At 36.1% G+C, this 21,255-nt stretch overlaps 1 protein-coding gene across 1 annotated transcript in view; it reads right to left on the minus strand.

The window, feature by feature from the left end:
• The window catches only part of PCLO (piccolo presynaptic cytomatrix protein), a 411,647-nt gene that overhangs the window by 52,907 nt on the left and 337,485 nt on the right, over nt 1–21,255 (minus strand). Inside the window, exons 18-21 of the mRNA XM_029928192.1 lie at nt 15,665–15,758; nt 14,227–14,298; nt 12,259–12,439; nt 10,494–10,688 (exon numbers count right to left, since the gene is read on the minus strand). Coding sequence (XP_029784052.1) covers nt 10,494–10,688; nt 12,259–12,439; nt 14,227–14,298; nt 15,665–15,758 — 542 coding nt within the window. The remainder of the gene's footprint in view (nt 1–10,493; nt 10,689–12,258; nt 12,440–14,226; nt 14,299–15,664; nt 15,759–21,255) is intronic.

Raw genomic sequence — 21,255 nt, forward strand, 5'->3', positions numbered from 1 at the left:
GACAATGGACAACACAGACTTCTATATGTCATTTTTCTAAAATGACAAATTACTGGTGTATAACAAACCATGAGAAATAGAATGTTTTCCTTATAAAATTCAAAGTATGTCCCTTCAGATAGTCCATATTCACATAGTATCTTCTTTCAGAGAGGATATATATACACCCCTTATTTGCTGAGTCTCTCAGGAAAGGTAATAGAGCTTAGTCATGTTCACCCTCTTTCTTCTCCACCCACACTGGCCTTAGACTGAGTGTCTAAGACATTTCAATATAATCAGTTCAGTCTGTTTTCATCTAATGCTATCAGTAATTTGCAGGTATTCCCCATACTCACTAATCATTCATTCTCTAGCTTTATAGATAATAGGATTAACGATTACTTCTGAGAACAGAAGTACAGTATACAAGTTCAATATAATATGTGTTTGGAAATGAGAGTAAAGTTCAACTAATAACATTGTAGAGAGGATTTTTTTTTCTTATGTAAAAATCCGTGATAGCTCAGTATGCTACAGCTCTTGTATTTTTGCTAGAATGTTTCCTTTTAAGTGCATCTTCCTTTTATAGGTTTTTGGTACAGAACTAGTGTTGGAAGAAATGAAATATTTAAATGCTTAATATTTAAATTAAATATATTAAATTAACATCAACATTTTAATATTTAAAATAAGTACAATTCAAGTGAGGACCAAAATATCCTAGTAAATAATGGAAAAATGTTCAATTCATATATTATCAATAAAAAATTTTTAAATTACTCTATCTAGAATAAATTTAGGCTATAATTATAGCTGGGTCCAGAGAGATAGACTCAACAAAGAAATTGTTAAGTACCAAATTTTGTTTTTCTGCTAAAATATGCTAACATAATTGTTATAACACAACTAAGAGTTTTTATCTTTAAAAAACCATATTTGGAAAGGAGAATTATATTTGGAAAAAATGCAAGATCTGAACTAAGTTCTCAAGAGCAATTCTTAATTTTTCAAAATCCATTTAATTCTGCTTTGAACCACAAGTATTCTCTCTCACAGTTGGTTTTCCAAAACATGCAGGATTGCTTGAGTGGAAAGTAATTTAAAAATAGTTAGTTGTGAAAATATTCTTACATAGTCCTCAAATTGATCCCTTAGATCATGAATACTTAGATAACAAGAATATTGTCCTTATATGTAATCCAAACAGTTCAATTTATATAAAACTTTTTCCTAAAGCAGGCTGATTTATATGGCTAAAGTTACAACAAACACTGTTGTTTTGTATATCATTCAAATATAGTCAGTGGCCACAGAATAAAGAGAAGTTTGGACAATTATCTGATCAATGCATGCCCAGTCTTAGGGGAACTAACCTCTCTGGCTAATTTCATTACCTTCTCTCTACCTTCTCCAGATAGATCATTTTCAAATGCTTTCTTTCCTCCTGTAGTTAGTTATATCCCAGCAGACTCTAAAGATTATTAGTGAGAACCAGAGCCAGGAAAAATAAAAATATAATTAATTATAGTTCCAGAGGTTTCTGAACATGAGGATGTTTGGTTGCATATAAGCTTAAGTCAATGACTACGATTTTTTCCTTTTTAATCTCAGTTGAGACAAACTCACGCTTTTCTCATTCTTCGTAATTCTTCCCAGGTATCTAATTGGTTATTCAATAAATATTTCTAGGAACGGGAGGTTTCCTGGGACAGTTATTTTCATCCATTTTGTTCACTGCAGTATCACTAACACTTTGAAGCGGTTCTGTAACATAATTTCATAAAAATGTATATATGAATGTGAATAAATGATGTAATATATATGTAATTCAGATAATATTTTCTATGAATGATAAATATTTTCAGAATTCTTTTTTAGCTTTAATTGTTTAAAAACAATTGAAAATTAATAATCAAGAAATAGGTTAAGAGGTAAAGAACTTTCTTTTTGAAATTTGAATCAAAGTGATCATCTTCAGTTTTTCTGAAGCCAACGAAATTAATTTGAACTAAGACCAGTAATATCGATGATGCAACAGAAAATAAAAGGAAACAATTCATAAACAATTGTTTTTCCAATAAACTTTTTCTTTTGAGATAAAGATGCAAATAAAATTTAATCTATTTTTATAATACTCCCTCTGACTCTAACTTAGGTTAGGAACAACTTGAGTAAAGGCAACTTACCAGCAAATTTTCAAAGTAGGAAGTAACAAATATGGATATGCATTCATAATTTAACCTAAATCAAGCCCAACAAAAGTCTAATAGAAAATGAAAAATTATCATTTGTCAATCTTAATTATTATAAATTAACATAAGTGACAAAGGAAAGAGGGATTCTGAAGTACAAGAGATATAAAGCATAGAAACTTTAGAGACAAAAATGATAATTCTATTTTAGAAGAAACCTGTAGTTACCTACTGTCTTTGGCTACCAGAAAAATTATGATCCTGCATAGGGATAGATCAGTGGCTCTTAAACATTTTGATCCCAAGACCACTTTTACATTCTTAAAAAATATTGAGGTTCCCAAAGAACCTTATTTTGTGTGTATTATGTCTATCAATATTTATCATATTCAAAATAAAGAAAATTTAAAAGAGACAGTAGACACATACATATTCTATTAGCCTTCAAAACCACGAGGTCATAACACTTCATGTAAATGCAGGAAAACCCCACAGTACATGAGAAAAAATGAGAGGGAAAAAGACAAATAACATTTAATATTCTTGTACTTGACCTTGTAACCCTCTGCAAGGGCTCCTGGGATGCACACTGAGAAATTACTGGTCTAGATCTACCATAACAGATATGAACTATTAACTATGAAAATGAGAAGGTAGCATCAGCTGTTTTTGACAGTCATCTTAAACCACTAAACACATGATGATTATTCTATGGTGACTTTCATTTTTTATGTTATGCTTATAATGAAAAATACCAAGCTTTTAGGAAAGTTAGCCTTTTCTAAGATTTATTCTTTTTAACCTCACTAGCTTTGGAACTTGTTCCATCCAGAACTTCACAACCCAACAGAGTAGGTCTGAACTCAAAACTGTATATATCCATAAATTATGCTTGTCTGTTACACTTTTGCCTAAAACCAACTTTATGGAATGCAGAAACCTACAACAAATAATGGTATTTTGCAGGCATAAAATTATGCACATTCTTCCAAAAAGGGTATTCTCTATATAAAATCTCTCATTTTCTGCTACATCAGTAGTTGGATGAAGCCAAAAGAATGATTCAATAGTTACTTACTTAATGAAATGTCTATCAGCAGTGAGAATGCTCTACAACAAACCAAAAGTATGTAATAGATCCATATAGAAAAAAAGTTCCAATTATATATACAATTATATATATTTAAATACTTATATATTTATATATATATGTCTACTTTTTATACCTCTTTATATAGATTCCAAATTCATTTTATATAAAGAGTCAAGTAAAATTATAATGTGACCTATAGATCTTCAAATAATGTGGTTTTGAGTTTGGGATATGTTCATGAAGAAAAGTGGATTTTGTTCCTGTGCTCTTTTTAAGAATAAACATAGCAGAGGGTCGCCTGGGTGGCTCAGTCAGTTAAGCATCGCCTTTGCCTCAGGTCATGATCTCATGATTGTGAGCTCAGGCCAGCATCTGGCTCTCTGCTTTCAGCACAGAGCCTGCTTTGGAGCCTCTGTCCCCTCTCTATCTGCCTCTCCCCACCCTCCCCCTCTCTGAAATAAACATTAAAAAAAAGAAAGAATAAATATGGCAGAAATTATAACCCATTATTTTTCTTATATGTCTTCAAAAAAGGGTCCCATGCTCCTGATTTTACCAAGCATTTTCTTCTTAAAAATTTGTTTTTGTTTGATTTGTAATATCAATGTTTTGATTAAATACTGTTCAAATTACCAATTCAATTAATTTTTATCCTTCAGTATCTTTACAGAAATCTTTGTCTTTCAGCATCTTAAAATACACTGAGGTATAAAGGTATGATTATCTACATTAATCCTATTCACATATATTAAAAACTCAACCCCCCAATCAAATTTCTACATTTTTGATATACTGTGTTTTTATTTAAAATCAGTAAGTATTTATTTTGGTTCCTTAATGATTAATTGTATATTTACATATTCAACACAGTACTAAAATAAAAAGAAAAGAGGGCATTTTGAGAACCTGGCTGAATACACATTCCTTTCATCTTATTCCATTCACTACTTCCACCCCCACCTCACAGTTATCTTACACCATGGAGAATGAGTGACACATCATTGCTTTACATAATGTAATACATGCGGATGAAAAGTGGAAGAAATCAAGTAATTCATGGAAAGATATCTGGATTTGGACAAGACTGTCAAGTAGCCAGATGGTGCTGTGGCATGCCTGGGCCTCTCCTTAGGTGGCATTTCCCGTGGTTCCAGGATCCCTCCTACTCAGGCGAGGGCACCCCCGGCCCCGTGCTCATATCATGCCCTCTGTCCAAGGCCCCGCACCGTGTGCCCATCAGCCTTCGCAGGCTCCGTGCTTCTCATTTCTTTCCTCCATCAGTATTTACTTGCCTGTCTCATTTCCTCAGGGTCCTGCTCCCTGGTGGTAATTTGATAAATTAACTTTTTGAAAATAATTTCTTCAAGCCTAAGTAATTTTCATTTAAAAAATTAAGTTTAACTTCATTAAAGATGTGTCATAAACAGCATTTAAGGAGCTTTGGCATGTTAAAATTAGATCGTGTATTATTAGTCACATCCAATTATAGAGGCCCAGAGCTACATCATTTGACTAAGGGGCAGCAAGACTGAAGTCAAGTTTGACACCTAGATGGGCCATTTAGTCTTGGAATTCATGTCAGATGAAATGAACACATAAATCCCCAGTGTGAACCAGACAAGTGGATGGCTCAGTGTAGACCCAGAGCTATTACTGGAAAAGAACAAAGTGCCCATTGATGATAGATCAGTGGATTCACCTTTGTGAGTAAATGTCCAAAACCAAGAGACCGTGTCACATGGTCAGGGCTATACATTTACTCTCCGTGACTCTGGATGTATAGGAGGGATATTTCTGGCAATAAATGTCAAATGACTACTGAAAGATTTGAAAATGCATAATCAATCATTCTATGAAAATCTGGCATCTCTCACATAAAACAAAACTTTAGAAGAGCATTTTTGATCTTCCCAGACTACAAAGAAAACCCTCACCCCCAGAGAAATAAGCACAAAACTTTGAAAGCTGAAATTATCCAATTTGATCCCTTCAGATTTTGTTGGATGTCTGCTGTGTGCACAGCATTACAGTTTCAATTTTGTTTCCATTGTAAACTACCCAGAGTTTTATTTAAGCTTTTTTACATGAATGCATTAAAATGAGAAATGAAAATCTGTTTTTATTAACCTCTTACATACGTGACTGAAGACTTCACATCCAAATGAACTCATTTTGATTTCTCTTCTGATTTCTCCTTTACTTCCTTTTGGACCCTGTCCTTCCCAGAAACAGCGAATGCTAAATTCTTTCTGACCAGAAGTGACCATTAACTTTCAGTCAGAAGAGAATGGGACACTGATTAGCTATGGCCTTTTGCAACCAGCAATCCCTTCTACTCCCAGTGCCCACCCAGCTTCCCAGTCCAGCCACCCCCTACCACTTGCCCGAGAGAGCAGCTCCCACAGAGTGATGGCTTAGTTAAGAGTTCACCACGGCAACGTGCGGGATATGAAACTCTTCTTTGACAGGTGCTGAAAATGAGCCTGACTGAAAGCGGAGTTCCCAGCAGTGGTCTGTGGAAGTAGCTTCAAGCTTTCTCCTACAGCTCGGCCACACCAAGGAAAGCTTAATCTTAATTCCCTCACACAATTTATTCGGTGGTTCATCTCCTCCCCTAACCTCCCCCCTCCCCCGCCCCGTTCAGTGGCTCTTAATTCACTGCCCAGGGTGGAGGGACTTTTCTCCTAGCCTGTAGTACTGTTTCTAAAGTTAAAAGTCACCCAAAATCTTAGTATCAAACAAAAACAGCTCAGAAATTTCAAAACACACTTAAAATGTGAATTATTTGAGGTCAACTCAGTTAAGGTTTAAGGTTTCAGGAATGCTTCCATTTGTTTTAAGTTTGAGCATGGGTTAGAGAAAACTGTTTTTTAAAACTCTCCTCTCTGGTTGCTCTGGCCGAGCTTGTGTTCAGCCGAACAAACTGGCTTGGAAAAAACCATTTGCAGGGATTTCTGAACACAAAAGGGTTGTTTAGGCATCAAGACTATCTGGCACAATCTGTCTAATCTCTCTGTTCAGGTTTCCTAGCGTGCAGCTAAACCCCGGAGGGAGAGAGTTCTTCCTGGCTCACTCCATAATTCTTGCTTGACCCATATTTTATGCCACTTCAAGCAGAAATCTGCTGAGAGGCTCACACAAAAAATATTTGAAAGGCTCTTTAGGGACGATTTCGTCCCCCTTGATAGAAATAAGAACAGCTGTACCCAGAGCCTTTTCAGCCTCCGCCCACCGCCACACTGGGCTCATGCGTGAGAGGTTTCATTTCCTTGTTTGAGCAGTTTCACTCTCAGCCCTCAGAAAAGAAAATCACGGAGGTAGAGCAAGTCTAAATTGTACTCTGTCGTCATTTCCAGCAACCTCTAATCATTTTTTTAAGAACCTGAACGATAGATGAAAAATATGTAAATGACAGTTGTTTTTATTGAAGGGAGAAGAGATTGATTTCCAAAGAGACAAAATATTCAAAATAAAAAGGTTTAGGCCTTGTAGCCAGGGTCATGTTGCCGATTCTAGAAACTTCTAGGTTTGTATTCTACCGGTCATCCTAGCCCTCATTCTGATTGCTCACTCAGAAGACATGGATAAGATCATCTGCAGTGAATGCGTCATCCACTAGGTGTGATCAAATGAGAAGACGGCTGACAAAATACTTGGTATAATGTGGAGAACTATTCAAATGAAGGGCAGATTATCAGAAAGCAGATGGGACTCTACGAACTCCATTGTGAGGTTTGAAATGGAAGGCTTTTATCTGAGCACTTAAAGTTAATAATTCCTACATATGTGGTTAGTGAATGGGAGCTCCTTGGCTCTTTCTGCGTTTCCATCTCATACCTATTTTTCTAAGTTTTCAACTAATTATACAGCATGTCATATAACCTTAACCCTATAGCATGTTTACCACTAGTTGTCTGGCAAAATGTATGGGTGAATTATATTCTCAGTGCATTTACAGTAGCAGGGAAATTTTGGTTTACAAAATAGTGCACTTTCTTCACATCTGTTAATACAAAATTAAATAAGAAATGTTCACCAAGGCATGTTATCTTGATTATTTCAATACAGAATGACTTCAGTATTCAGGCACAGCACCTTAAATGTATGAGATTATTGGTTACAGCATTATTTAAAGAAAGGGAGCTAAAACATTTTGCTATAGATTTTAAGAATCGTATCTAGAAAAGATTCAGACAAAACATTATACAGTAATGCTTAAATTGTAAACATTAAAAATAGAGAGTGAAACAAGGGAAGCATTTTGCTACTGTGACCTTTATCATTATGAACTATCTGAAATAAGAAAATGAATAACATTAAGAAACCGACTGATCTTATTTGATGGGAGAAAAAGTCAGAGGTGGGATTTTAAGTACTTTTGGAAAGTACTGGTGAGCTAAGTAGAAAAGGGAAACCAACCGTGCATAGTGCAGAGGTGATAATCACCAGGCTAATTCAGAAAACATCACTGCATTTTAGGCCACAGGCACCTTCTACTGCCTCTAAAATCTGATTAGGTGGGACAAGAACATATTATAAGTTTTGGTTTTCAGAGAATAAAGAGAAATACAATAGGAAAATATAAGGCTTGAATTTAATTTGGTGATAAACAGAGACTCATAAAATCAAGTACTTTAGGGCTGGAAGGGACATCACAGGGCACCACTATCCTATTTAAGAAAACCCTTCATTTTATAATTGTTTTTGAATTAAATTCAAAGACAGTTGTATAATCACCCTCATCTGATTTCTATCGCTGGCAGTAGCACTCTTTCTTGGGGAAAACTGCACGAACGCTGGCTTCAAGTTAGGGATGGACGCAAACTTGCTCTCCTTTCGGAACACAGCTGTGGAATCAAGTTTACATCCCCCTCCCCGCCCAGGGCCAGGGCTGATGGGGTTCGTCTTCCTCCAAACTGAAACCTGAGAAGACTGTGGAGCAGATCAGATGTGCGCGCAAGATACTACAGAAGTATTATCTAGAGTAGCCCAGCCCCATTATTGCCTTACTTACATGTTTATGTACACTTGGTGCTTTTATTTGGTAGTAATTTTCCATCTAGCTAATAATGTTTTGCACATAAAACTTTGTTCTGTTCCCCAAATGGTCTATCATTAGAAGTCTCACTAGGAATGGAACAAGAACTATAAATACTCTATTGCAAGGATTCAAATGAGAAAGCAAAAACTGACACACTCATTTTAAGCTGCATCACATAACAATGGCTCAGAACCCAGTAGTTTATGAATGAAATAAAGATACTTTATTTATTACACAGGCACTTGGATATTCACATGCCCAACACATCTGATACACTTAACAACTATGGAAACATGAGTGGAAAATGTCTGTTTCTAGGATCAAGAGAGAACTTTCACCATGTAAAGGTGAATTAGTGCATTAACAATATTTCCCTTACTTTCCTCTAAGAATTTCCAAAATCCACTGAAATTTTAAAAATTACACTTGAAATAATATGCAACAGAAACTGATCTACATTCCAACTGGTATGCTAATTCGAATTTTGAGCAGTTCAAACTTTTATCACAATGCAACATATTTATAATCATGCTTTGAACAGATTAGGTTAGTAGCATGCATTCCATTCTGCAATATGAATATTGTTAATCTATTTCCCAACAGAAGTCAAAAGATGCCCAGTGCATAGAAAAGTACAAATCACTGTTGTCAGTATATTATGGGACTGGTTTGGGGACTTACACAGCGACGAGGAAGTCCTGAAATGCCATGCCCACAAAAGCACATTAAAAAGTAGATAAACATATTTCATCAGACAATGTCTAAAAATTAAAAGAGGAGGGCTTTAAATTTGGGGGATGGTCTCGCTGTGTGCTTTGAATAGCGCCTTTCTGCTCACCTCCTTCTGGCTTGACTGGTCCATCAGACATCACCTTCCTGAGGGCTAGCTGGCTTTGGTCTTGGCTGCCATTGGCTGGTGGAGGCAGATTATCAGACTGAGTTCTTTGAATGGGGAGGATTCCTGCTATGCTGTGTCTGTGTTGCTTCCTGGCATGATAAGACTGACCGCCTTTATGTGCTGCTGTGGCGGTGTGGGTGAAATGGAAACCCAGAGTATGTATCCTCAGATGGAAGCAGCTTAAATGTTACTCATGCAAACAGAAGCGATCTTTTGCTCTATTTAACTAGGTTGGGGTTTCAAAGGCCAAAATGACACCACATGCACAGCACTAAAGGGGTTAAAACTGGCTGTTTCTTTGGAAATGAAGACTTTGGGACATGGGGATGACATCAGTCTACGTCCATTGTCTGGTTGATGTCCCTTGGAAGGAACAGTGCACCATTGTTTGTAAAATCTCTGTACTTATTAAGGTTTGATGTATCAGGTGACTGCATTTTTACACATTAATGAAAAGATAGCAATTAAGATGGGTGAATTGTTACTCTTTGTTATCTTGATTGTCCAAGGGTTTCCAATGGTTAGGAGAAAAATAACTGATCAATTCTCTGTTACTATATGCAAAGGGTCCAACGGAATGGATCCCAGCGTGCTCCTTAAGGAGATCACATTGCTTCATCACATGTGTTAATAAGATGTATCTTTTGGAAATATGAGATATGATTTTCTTCACAGATTTTTTTTCAAAAGACTAGCAAATATCCTACATAGAAAGCTACAATACATCACGTGCATAATTCATTAAGTATTTTAAGCTAGAAATGGCTTTTCCCCTCCTGGTTCGAGAATTTGCCTGCTTAGCTGTATTACTCTTCTGCCCCCAATGTTAGTGTTCCCAGATGCGAGAATCTCATTTCCAATCAGCTCTGACTGCTTGGGTGTGTGCTGTCTTGGTGTCGTGCCTGGGAAACTGGCAGCCACGAATGCTTATAATTCCTGCTCTCTAAGGGTATTTTAAAGTGCACACACAGAGGACACACAACATTGCTTTGTCTGCAAACATCACGGACACAGCTACCAAGTACTATGAGCCAGGTTGGATGGATGGTGGAGACAGAGGGGAAACAGCCAGTTTTATTGCGGTCCACGTCAATAAATTAAAAAAAAAATCTAAATAAGAGAGAGCATAGTTACGTATCGACACTGTCCTTACACAGACAAAGGGGCAGAGGACGGAGTGAGCGGGTGTGCCAAAACACAGAAAGCAGACAGGGAAGGACAGCAGGAAAGAAAGGCGACAGATGAACATTAAGCTGCCATGCTGAGGAATTTATTTGCGTCTTTTACTTGGTTGCAGGCGGAGCTGTTGCACTGCGGCTTCGGCAGCGGCTATGGCAGCGCCCGCGTCTTCCAGGTGGGTCTGGGTGACGCTCGTTTTGCTCTGACTGCGAGACGGTCCGTGAGAGCGGAGGTGACCTTCGGAGGAGGATTTCGAGCTACCAGGACTACTGTGCGATTTCTCAATGGTGGGAACCTGCATGTCTGGTTACAAAAGGGTGAAACGTGAGTTAACGCTGCTCCGACATCGCTCCCGTCGAGCCCGGCCTCACATCGCTTGAAAAAGTCTAAGATTTAGGTTAATGCTGCTTTCCTTTGGGCTTACTTATGCCGCTGCTCCCTACTCGGTAATGTGATTAAACATTTGGGAAACAGTTTGAGGGAGGAAAGTCAAAAGGATAATAATGCTGAGAAGGGAGAAGTTTGAGAAGAGGAAATGCATCTGAGTATGCTCACGTAAATGAATGTGTTAACGTGTATTTTGAGCAAGCAACTGCTGCTTCTAGTAGGGACCAGGCAGGAGGCTATAGGCTGCTACCACCACAGAGGAGTTTTAAGTAAAAATGCGGTGAATTCCTGGATGAAGGGGCATGAGTCCCTAGGACACATGAAATAGTGGAGACTGTGGAATCATGTCTTGGGTGATTTTAGAGAATGCAGATGTGGGAATACAGATCCCACATTTACTATGGCAGTCAGAGAGAGAGAGAAGTCTTTATACTAATGATGTTCTAGAATGTTAATCAGGGCAGAGTCCATCTGGCAAAGTGGAATCCATAAGTGATCTATGAAGCTCATTCATCAGTCATCTGTAGCACTCATCTATGAACTCAGTGTCCTCCGGGACTTGGCCTTGTGGTTTTCCATCTTTTAGAACACTTGCAATTGGGACCCATTCCTTTCTAACATGCAAAGAACCGCTTTTCAATTTGATGTACTTTCTGAGAAGAGAAGGGAGCAATACTCAGGCCCAGTATAAAAAGTTATCGTTGATACTTTTATACAAGTTCAGTATATCCAGGGAAGATACTCCCTGGTTATCTGAGATGGGCAGTAACTCGGGTTATGATGAAGATTAAGGTGTTGTAGGGTAACTGGCAATGAATCTTGCCAAGGAAAATCTCATTCAAAGGTGAATTCTGTTCATAATGCCCAGAATGTATGACATTATTCTTTGAAAAATAGGAAGAGTTTTAAAAAATCAGAATTAGCTTGAGTCCAACATTTAGAAAAGGTTTAAGTAAATTTCAACATACCAAGTGTTTTGATGACATGGGGGAAAATGTTCTTGATATGACAAGTAAAAATCAGGATGCAAAACTATGGATAGATTATATACATAATATTTACGAAAATACCTATGAAAAAATAGGAGTTTAAACAATTAGAAGAAATCTGCATACATGGTAATAATGAGTATGTCTCGTCAATGAACTATTGAGGATTTTTCTTTTTATGAAATAACCCAACACATTTTATAAAATCATATTATCATGGATTCTGAGAGCTGGAAATAACTCAACAGCTCATATAGCCCAACTCCTCCGTCATACTGCTTGAAAACTAGAGTTAGAGAGGTGAAGATGGCAAAGTTATAAACCTAAATACGGGCTGATCTGATTCCATATCCATCACTCTTTGCATGATATTATATTACATACTTTCCAACAGAATCCAACATTTCAAAATATATTACATTTATAGGCATTCATATTCAAGAAGCTACTCAGTGGACAAGGAGACAAAAGCTTTTTCTACTTGAAATGTCTCCTACCCTTGGACGGATCAGGGAAGATACCATGGCTTCTGCTTTTGATGACAGATGGCTTTGGAGGCTGTTGGCTGCCCTGACTGGAATGAGACTTGCCATGATCGAGGCTTTCAGTCTGTTCTTTGAGAGAATACCATCTCGGAGTGTTATCGAGGTGAGATGTGCTAGATAAATCAATCAGTACCTGAAAAAAAAAATGCAGGAAGTCAATGAGGTTGATAGAATTCATTAATGACTCTCATCTGTGGCCTGAAATTTATTCATAGTTATAAGATACGGTATGACTTTGGGGATGACCAGGCTGTCTTCCTCAGGCTTCTTTACCCATGACATTGGGACCAATGTCTTGTGCAGCAAAGATGCCTAATAACATTTGGTTACACTGAACTGTATAAAATCTTGGACTGTCAATTACTTGGAGATGATGTAAAAAGGTAGAGTCGCAACTCAATCTCGTTATGAAAGAAAGCTTTCTTTTGTGAAATGAACACATTCTAGTACTAAATTTAGATCGTTTATTTTTCTAACTTGAATATCCTTTTTAAGACTGATTTTAGTTATGAGAGGGACAAAATCAAAAGAATGGGTGATGTGCAATTCCTAACTGATTCCCTGTATTGTCAAACATCCTATAGTTGATCTTTAAAATATGGGTATGACTAACAACTTATGATGAGAAAGCACTGTATCATGTTTTAACTGGCAGCATTTTTTTCTTTCTTTAAATTTTTTTTTTTTTTTTACCATTTATTCATTTGTGAAAGCCAGAGAAAGACAAAGCATGAGCGGGGAAGGGGCAGAGAGAGAGAGAGAGAGGGAAACAAAGGACCCGAAGCAGGCTCCAGGCTCTGAGAGATGTCAGCACAGAGCCAGATGCGGGACTCAACCTGGACCGTGACCTGAGCCCAAGTCGGCCACCTCACCATCTGAGCCACCCAGGTGCCCCAGCAGTTTTTTCTTTCTTAGTGATTCATAAGTTAATACTGCATTTTAGAGCTGCTGGCATTTCAGATTTGATGAGATATAAGAAACTGAGAACCAACACAATGGATATATGCTCTAAATTCATGTGACCAATCAGATTTAAAAATGATAATAAACCAGTTTTCTGGAAAGGAACATTAAGTCAGAAATAACAGTGTGTCCTAGAACTGTCTGAAGGTCAAGATTATTCCCAGTGGCTGTACTAGCACAAAGACTGCAAGAGAAGGTCAAATGGGCTAGTTTTGATGGGAAAGAAAAATACAGTCTGGGAACCAAACAAGGTCTCGTGTCACCTAGACTGCATAACTGTTTTCTATTATTTCCAGGATGGGACATCATATTGTCTAGGTGTTATTTTTGTAAGAGATGGTTAATTTTTTAACATTAATTCATAACTTCTGTTTTAGCAAAGATCACAAAATAAAACTTTTTTTTTGAAAAATAATAGATTAAAAAAAAACACCCCAAAACTGAGGATCTAATCATTGTGCAAAATTTCATAATGAGGTCAGATTTCATGTGAATTTATATACAATTATTTTTTGTTTTCTCCTACTTCTAGTTTTGCCTTGTAAAATATTTTGAGAGATTTTCATAAGAATATAAAATGTCACATCAAGTCATTGATCCAAGCATTGAGGACAAGCAATTAAATAACCTGAAAATACATTTTAAAAATGTAGCTCATTTGATAAAAATTTTATCTCAAATTTTTAACATAATCATTTGGAGTCACAGCATGATTGATTATATATCACTTATCAACAATTACTAGTTCATACTGCAAACTAATTACACCAAATGGTAAAATGAAAACCATTTCTCATGTTACTGTTCATTAATTAAAAGGATAAATCAGGAAATACATCCTTCCTACCAAAGGGGTTTAACCAGAATGGTTATCTTATAAACTTAATATGCTTGCATCAACCTCTAATGGGTGGTTCATAATGAAAGCAAATAAGGAAAAGGAAATCAGATACTTACCTCACCAAGAAAGTCATTGGAAGAAAATCTATCATAATCCCAGACGGTCACCTCCAGAGTTTTCTTTTTGAGCTACAGTTTAAATCAAAATGTCATTAACCCCATTCCTCATCATAAGTTTTCATCACACTATTATAGATCCATTTATTTTCACTTCCTTGAAGTGTGTAAGATTTCAAATTCTATCTAAAAAATGTGGGTTTATATTAACTAGTATGTGAAATATCAGTGATTTTATAGTCAAACCTAGTGTTTGCTCATGAGAGACCTCAAACTTTTACTAATTTCCTGTTACTGTAACACTCCCTTCAGATTTTAAAAATAAAAAGCAGAACCTATAACTGTTCTTTAAATACATGGAATCCGTAGGTTGCAAAACCATCTAGGTTATTCAGATAAAATATTTGGATTTGAGTTTTTTGGTTTAGTAGGTCATCAAAGGACATAGAGTAGCACTGACTTATTTCTGCAGGTAAGTTTAACTTATTTTAAATTCAAGAACCCAGATTACAGTTTATACTTAGTTTCAACTTCACAATCAAATCAGAAATCTTACAGAGGATAAATCATAAACCTCCTTTATAATCTTTAGGTTAGTCATCTGTATGTCTTGGTCTGTACAGTTCATCTTCATAACGTCAGATTCTTAAGAGGCCTCGATTTAGAGAAGACAGAGAACCCTAAAATGTTGTCTGGTGCAATAAGGCATTTTGAGAGAGAGAGAAAGAGAGAAAGTAAGAAAGAGAGAGAGAGACAGCGCACACACAAGTAGGGGAGGGGCAGAGAGAAGGAGAGACAGAATCCCAAGCAGCAAAGAGCCCAATGCTGGGGTTAAACTGACAAACAGTGAGATGAATACCTGAGCCGAGGTCAAGAGTCAGATGCTTGACCGACTATCCAACCCAGGCGCCCACCAATAATACATTTATATACACTAAAATCTTTTCTTTGTATTGTTTATGAAAGTCAAAAAGAGCCAGGTATTATTTTTGTAATGTACATATCAAATCATTATGGTGTATACCATAACCTTTTACAAGGTATTATGTCGATTATATCTCAATAAAACTGGAAAAAATAAAAGAGATTGGCCAAAGTTTTAAAAACTTTAGCTAGTTGGCAAATACTTTCTCTCAAAATATGACAAATATGGCCTAGTCTGTTGAACTATTTAAATTTTGAAATAATTGATGGGCAATGTTCCACTGGTCTTATTTCTTTGCTCAGTGTTTGGCTGTTTTGTCAAAATGCCCACACTTATGTTCACGGTCTCTTTGAACAGTGCCCAATTCCTTTTACTGGCTATCTTTCATAAATGTATTTTACTCATTTTTTCTTGCTTGTGTGGCAAAATTGACAGAGTACAATCTTTCAATACTTTCATCATTACTATTCTTATATTAGCCTAAATCTGTCATAGAAAATAATCATTGCATACCTGTTCCATGGAGATACTTTTATAAATTACGGTTTGATTCCACTCAGGATTAAGACTTTTTTGAACATATTTAGTCCTCCTCTTGTACTCCGCACTGAATTAGAAGGAAAAAAAGAGTTACCCTGATTATTCACCTTAACTGATGACTTCATAGTCAACAGGAAGGGCATGCAGACATTTTAAGATGATATTTTGTTTTAAATCATTATGCAATCATCTCCTCATCTTCTCATCTTAAGCCCTATTTTAGGTTGAATAAAAAATGACAATTTAAGAATATGTTGGATGCTTTTGGGTTTATTTTCCCTGAAGTATTTTTTTTAAAGAAAAGCTTTTAGATGTTCCAGCTATACTATAATTTTGGAAATCTTTTTCCTTCCAGAATACAGGAGATAATTACATGAACTATAGGGTAACATCTATCTATACCTGACATCAGTCAACTGATGGGATTGAATTATCATTGTTGCTATTAGCCAATATTACTCATACATAGAAGACCTTTATCTAATCTTCACTGCCTTTTTCCTGAATTTTCTGCCTACCCTTTAATCTCAGGCCTTAGATAACACTTCAGTTCTGGTGGGGACCAGAGTCCTGAAAACCAAACTACTTGGCTGGAATCTTTTCATGTGCCTTGACTTTCCAACGTGTCTTCTCTAAAGGGACTGGATCCTCACCCCGGGTTTGTTATGTTCCCGAATATGGGCAGACTCACTCTAGCTAGTCCCTGGTTTCCAGCGCTCCCACATCCTGGAATGCCTCTTACTATTTTGCAGGCACAACTTACCCTATCTATTCTAGACAGAGCTGTTGGGAATCAAGCTCCAATTCACCACCCACCTTCAGAATTTCTTTCTTGAGTCTCTGGCTTTATTCTCTTTCTTATCAGCATATGCAAGGACAGTAATTCCCACCATGACTGCATACTGGGATCAGCTAGGACTCTGAGTTCTAAGGCTGCAAAGAGGACAATTGGCACTGCACCCATCTGTCCTTGTCCAGCACCTCTGAAGAGATCCTGATTTAAGACGTCTGGGGTGAGGCTTGAGGATCAGAATGTTTTAAATCTCCTGGGTAAAACTAATGTTTGGGCAAGGCTGAGAACCACTGAACTTAGGTTTCCCAAGACCTCATATTTTAGCCATGGTGAACTGAATCCAAATTAAGAAATAAAGCATCGACCTTCTCTCTTCTGACTCCTCTGTACAAAAATAAAAAGCAGGATTTGACAGTGTTTTCAGTCAAGATAAATTGCAAATAATTTGGGGGAAGTGTATATGCAATTATTTGGAGAAATAGGAATTCTATAGATGATAGTATAAATTTATACATACTTTTTAGCTGAATTTAGATGGATGTTAGATAAAACTGGTGAAGTTTATGTACCCAAACACCCAGAAAGTTCTACTTTGACTTACTCCACTTCTATTTAGAGAAATTTTCCTCCCACCTGTGCACAAGGAATGTGTTCAAGAACATTCACTGTAACATTGTTTCTAACAGCGTATCAATAAAATGATAAATACAATATAGTCATTCAGTGACATCATTAGCAGCAGTTAAAATGAATAAAATATACCTCCATATATCAAGACAGATAAATCTTGAAAAAAAAGTTGAGCAAAAAATTTCCAGAAAGATAACTAAAGTAAATTACCATGATTTAAAATTAAATCCTATAAGGTAATATAGTAAACTATTTATGTATACATGTATATATAATAAATATATATTAATACTCTAAGAGAGCTTGGGAATTATAGGTATTAAGTTCTAGTTAGTGGTTATCTCAGGTGGAAAGAGGAATGGTTTCAGGGGGCTTCAGGGGTACATATAAAATGTTTTTTTAATAAAAATATTGAAGTCTATATACCAGAATATTAAAATTTGATAGAAATGAATGTCAAGAACAGAGATATTTGTTATTACTTTTCAGTAAGTTTGAAATATTTTACAATAAAACTTCAAAAATAACTTTGGTAGGCTATGTTTCTTTATAGTTTATGGTTTTGATTTTTTTTAATGCTTTATTTTTGAGAGAGAGAAAGGGAGAGAGAGCGAGAGAGCAAGTGGGTTAGGAGCAAAGATAGAGGGGAAGAGAGAATCTGAAGCAGGCTCTGTGCTGACAGTAGTGAGCCCAATGTAGGGTTTGAATTCACCAACCATGAGATCATGACCTGAGCCCAAGTTGGATGCTTAACCAAATGAGCCACCTAGGCGCCTGAATTGACTTTTTTTTTTATAATGACATACAAAGAATGAATGTGACCACTTTCAAGATAATGACAAGCCTTGGTTGCTACTTTAGAATTCCTGGCTATTTCTTTAGGCAGGTATACTTAGAAGAAAAATATATCATAGTATGAATTTTAAAGCTTCTACTTGTTTTGGACTTTGTTATCAAGGTAATGAGGTCCTGGAGAAACACTAAGGATACAATTCTTAATGCAGTAAATAGCAGTAAATTATTTCTTTCAAGGCTAACAAATTAAATGCATAATTTTTTTAAAAAGATGGGAATTAGTGTCAAATGCAAACTCCAGTACCTTCACTAAATTTTAGATATTATCAATATATTTGAAAATGGTCTGTATTATTAAAATGCCTTCAGAAGGATTTATTATTCATAATCTTTTCTGAATCTATGAATATGAATAATTGTTACTATAATCTTTTTCACATTTCTTTCACTTATACATTTAGCAAAAGTTCTTAGCTCATATGTAAAAAGCAATTTATAAAGTAAGCACATTGAAATAAAAACAGCTAACATTCATCATATGCTTCGTTTTTCCCAGGCAGAGTTGTAAATGCTTTGTATGTGTTAACTCATTTAACTCTCATGGCAATTCTGTGAGACAGGGTAGGGACAAAAACAACCATCAGTGGAATTAAAGTCTGTAGGGAAGGTGGCAGAGTTATTAACTGGCAGGACCATGATCCAGATATAGGGAAACTGATTGGTTACTCTTAAATGTAAGCTCTATGTACTCAATTGTTTAGGTTCACAAAATTTGAATAATCCATCAGTTTCTTAATTTCAGGCTTTATCAGCTGCAGTACCTAGTTTGTCTTCTTTACCATATAATCTAAAGTCCTTCACTTCAATTTAGATATATAGATTTCCTATATATGTCATATAAATTATATACAATATGTGTGTATATAGACACGTATAGAGACTTAGGCAAGTTTTAGAGGTGTTTAAGGAAATTCTGAATAGGATATCCCAAGAGAGTGTTGTGAAACCAGGGATAATTATATAATTATTCTTGCCCAGATACAATCAGAAATTCTCTCCAAAACTGGGAGAATTTTATGTTATTAATTTGATTCTTTAATTCTCTCCAGATTCTAAGTATCTGCTTCCTTTAGGACTAATGTAGGTAAACACAACCAGTCTCCACTCTCCCTGGTCAAGCTGCGTAAACGATCATGAAATCCTTTACAGTTTTTTGTACTTGAATTTTATGACACATAGATGGTCGCCCAAAGCCACTCCTTCAACCACACTTGTTTTTTAACTACCATGCTCTGACCATCTTGAGCATAATCTAATTGGGTTGTGTAGCCACTTCACACAACTGAAAACTCTCTGCACTTCTCACATCCATATCAGAATCTAGATTTACAGATAAAGATTCTGAAACAAAGGGACTCTTAAGTGTGAGCATAAATGAGGCTGAGAAAAAAAGTGGAACTCCTTTTCCATTTCCTTATTTATCTGAAAGACACATTATATTCCCTCCTGGGAAGATTGCAATAATGATATTATACTAGGACAACTGGGCCACATCTAATAATCGGAGAAGTTTTTTTAACACGGGAAAATAAAAAGTCAATTAATCAAGATAGGACGTGGTGCTAATAAAGAAAAATTAACCTTCAACGCCTTGATGTTTTTACTAATTTTTTTCTCTTTCATTTTTTAATTATTGCCCAGGTATTTTCTCATGAGTAGATCTGCTTTTAAGGCAGCCAGAAAAAAATACTTGAAATTCAATTATTCTCTCTTAAACTGGCAGAAAAACAGTACTCTGAGCTTTTCTTTTTAATTTCAAAAAATAAATAAGTAAGAATAGAATATGATGCTTTCTTTGTATTTCACTTTCACAGAATTAAGATATTGAAGGTTTTTATTTCTTTTGTTTTATTGTATTGGAAATTATATATATACATATATATATACATACATACACATACACACATACAACATACACATATATACACACACTCATATACACATACATAAAGACACAATACAGACATATATACACATACATGTATATAGAAACACAAAACACACACACACACACACATATATTTCTTTACTAAAAAAAATATCATAAGTCCAATAAAGGAACACACACCACACACAATTTGTTTTTAATTACTCCTCTAAGGATTTTCCTTTGATTTAGAAAGAAGCTCATGTCATATCCCATGTTATAAGCTCTGTTGTTCTGTGCAATAGTGTGTTTTTGGCACATCACTTTATTGTCCTCTGTGCTCCCTGGAGTCAGAGCCGATAGCTGTTTGTCAACTCTAACCTCAGCTCCTGGCACACTGTCTGGAATAGTGTGCTAAAGAAATTTTTATTGGATGGATCCTTAAAACATGCATCTACTTTTTCCCCTTAAAATGGACTTAAATGAAACAAGTTTTGGCCTTTGACTTGTAAATGCTTACAACACCTGTTCCTGATTTATATAGGTCTCGGAGGACATAGTCTGATATGCTAACTAGGAGGTTTAGAGAAAGTCCAGTCAGGAAGAGAACTTCAAGGTATTATGATACCTAAAATCAGCTTCAATCATAGCTAAGTCTCATTAATGGGAAAAAGTCTGTACTTTGCAAACAGTGTAATAAGAGAAAACCAGAATGGGATCCTTCAGATATGCTCATTTCTGTTTCTTAATTATCCAGGGACAACTTCTGAGTTCATGCACTTTTCATGCTCTTTCCTGGTCTTTCTTCCACCTCATCTTGGTGCTGATGGTTGGGCTTTCTGAGCTTATGAATATATCGATCCAAGGGTGGGAAGAGGAAATGAAAGAAGATCAGAGAATTGGACCAGTAAGATTCTTATCGGTTCACAAGACTTTTATTTTTTAATTTTGAGAATGAGAGAAGTGTTACATTTTATTATGGAAGAAAACAAAGTTCAAAGTTGTTTCCTACACAGTGATGTTAAATAATTTGGCATTACTCTATAGCCCAAGGATTCTGTATCTTCTTTCTGTAGGGATAACTGACCACTGGCTATTTGATGTAGCCAATTATAAAATATGAATAATCCTGCAATGTTTTTTATACATTTATTTACTTTTTTTGAGAGAGAGAGAGAAAGAGAAAGAGAGCGAATTGGGCAGGGGCAAAGAGACAGGGAGACAGAATCCCAAGCAGGATGTGTGCTGTGAGCACAGAGCCTGATGTGGGGTTGAATCCATGAACTGTGAGTTCATGACATGAGCAGAAACCAAGAGTCAGAGGCTTAACCGATTGAGCCCCAGTAATCCCTCAACTTTCTTAAATGCAGGCTTCATTAGCTGAATTGTCTTGGTTGTCTACCGTATAATCTACCCTAC

This window comes from Suricata suricatta, chromosome 2, assembly GCF_006229205.1.
Source record: "Suricata suricatta isolate VVHF042 chromosome 2, meerkat_22Aug2017_6uvM2_HiC, whole genome shotgun sequence".
Lineage (NCBI taxonomy): Eukaryota > Metazoa > Chordata > Mammalia > Carnivora > Herpestidae > Suricata > Suricata suricatta.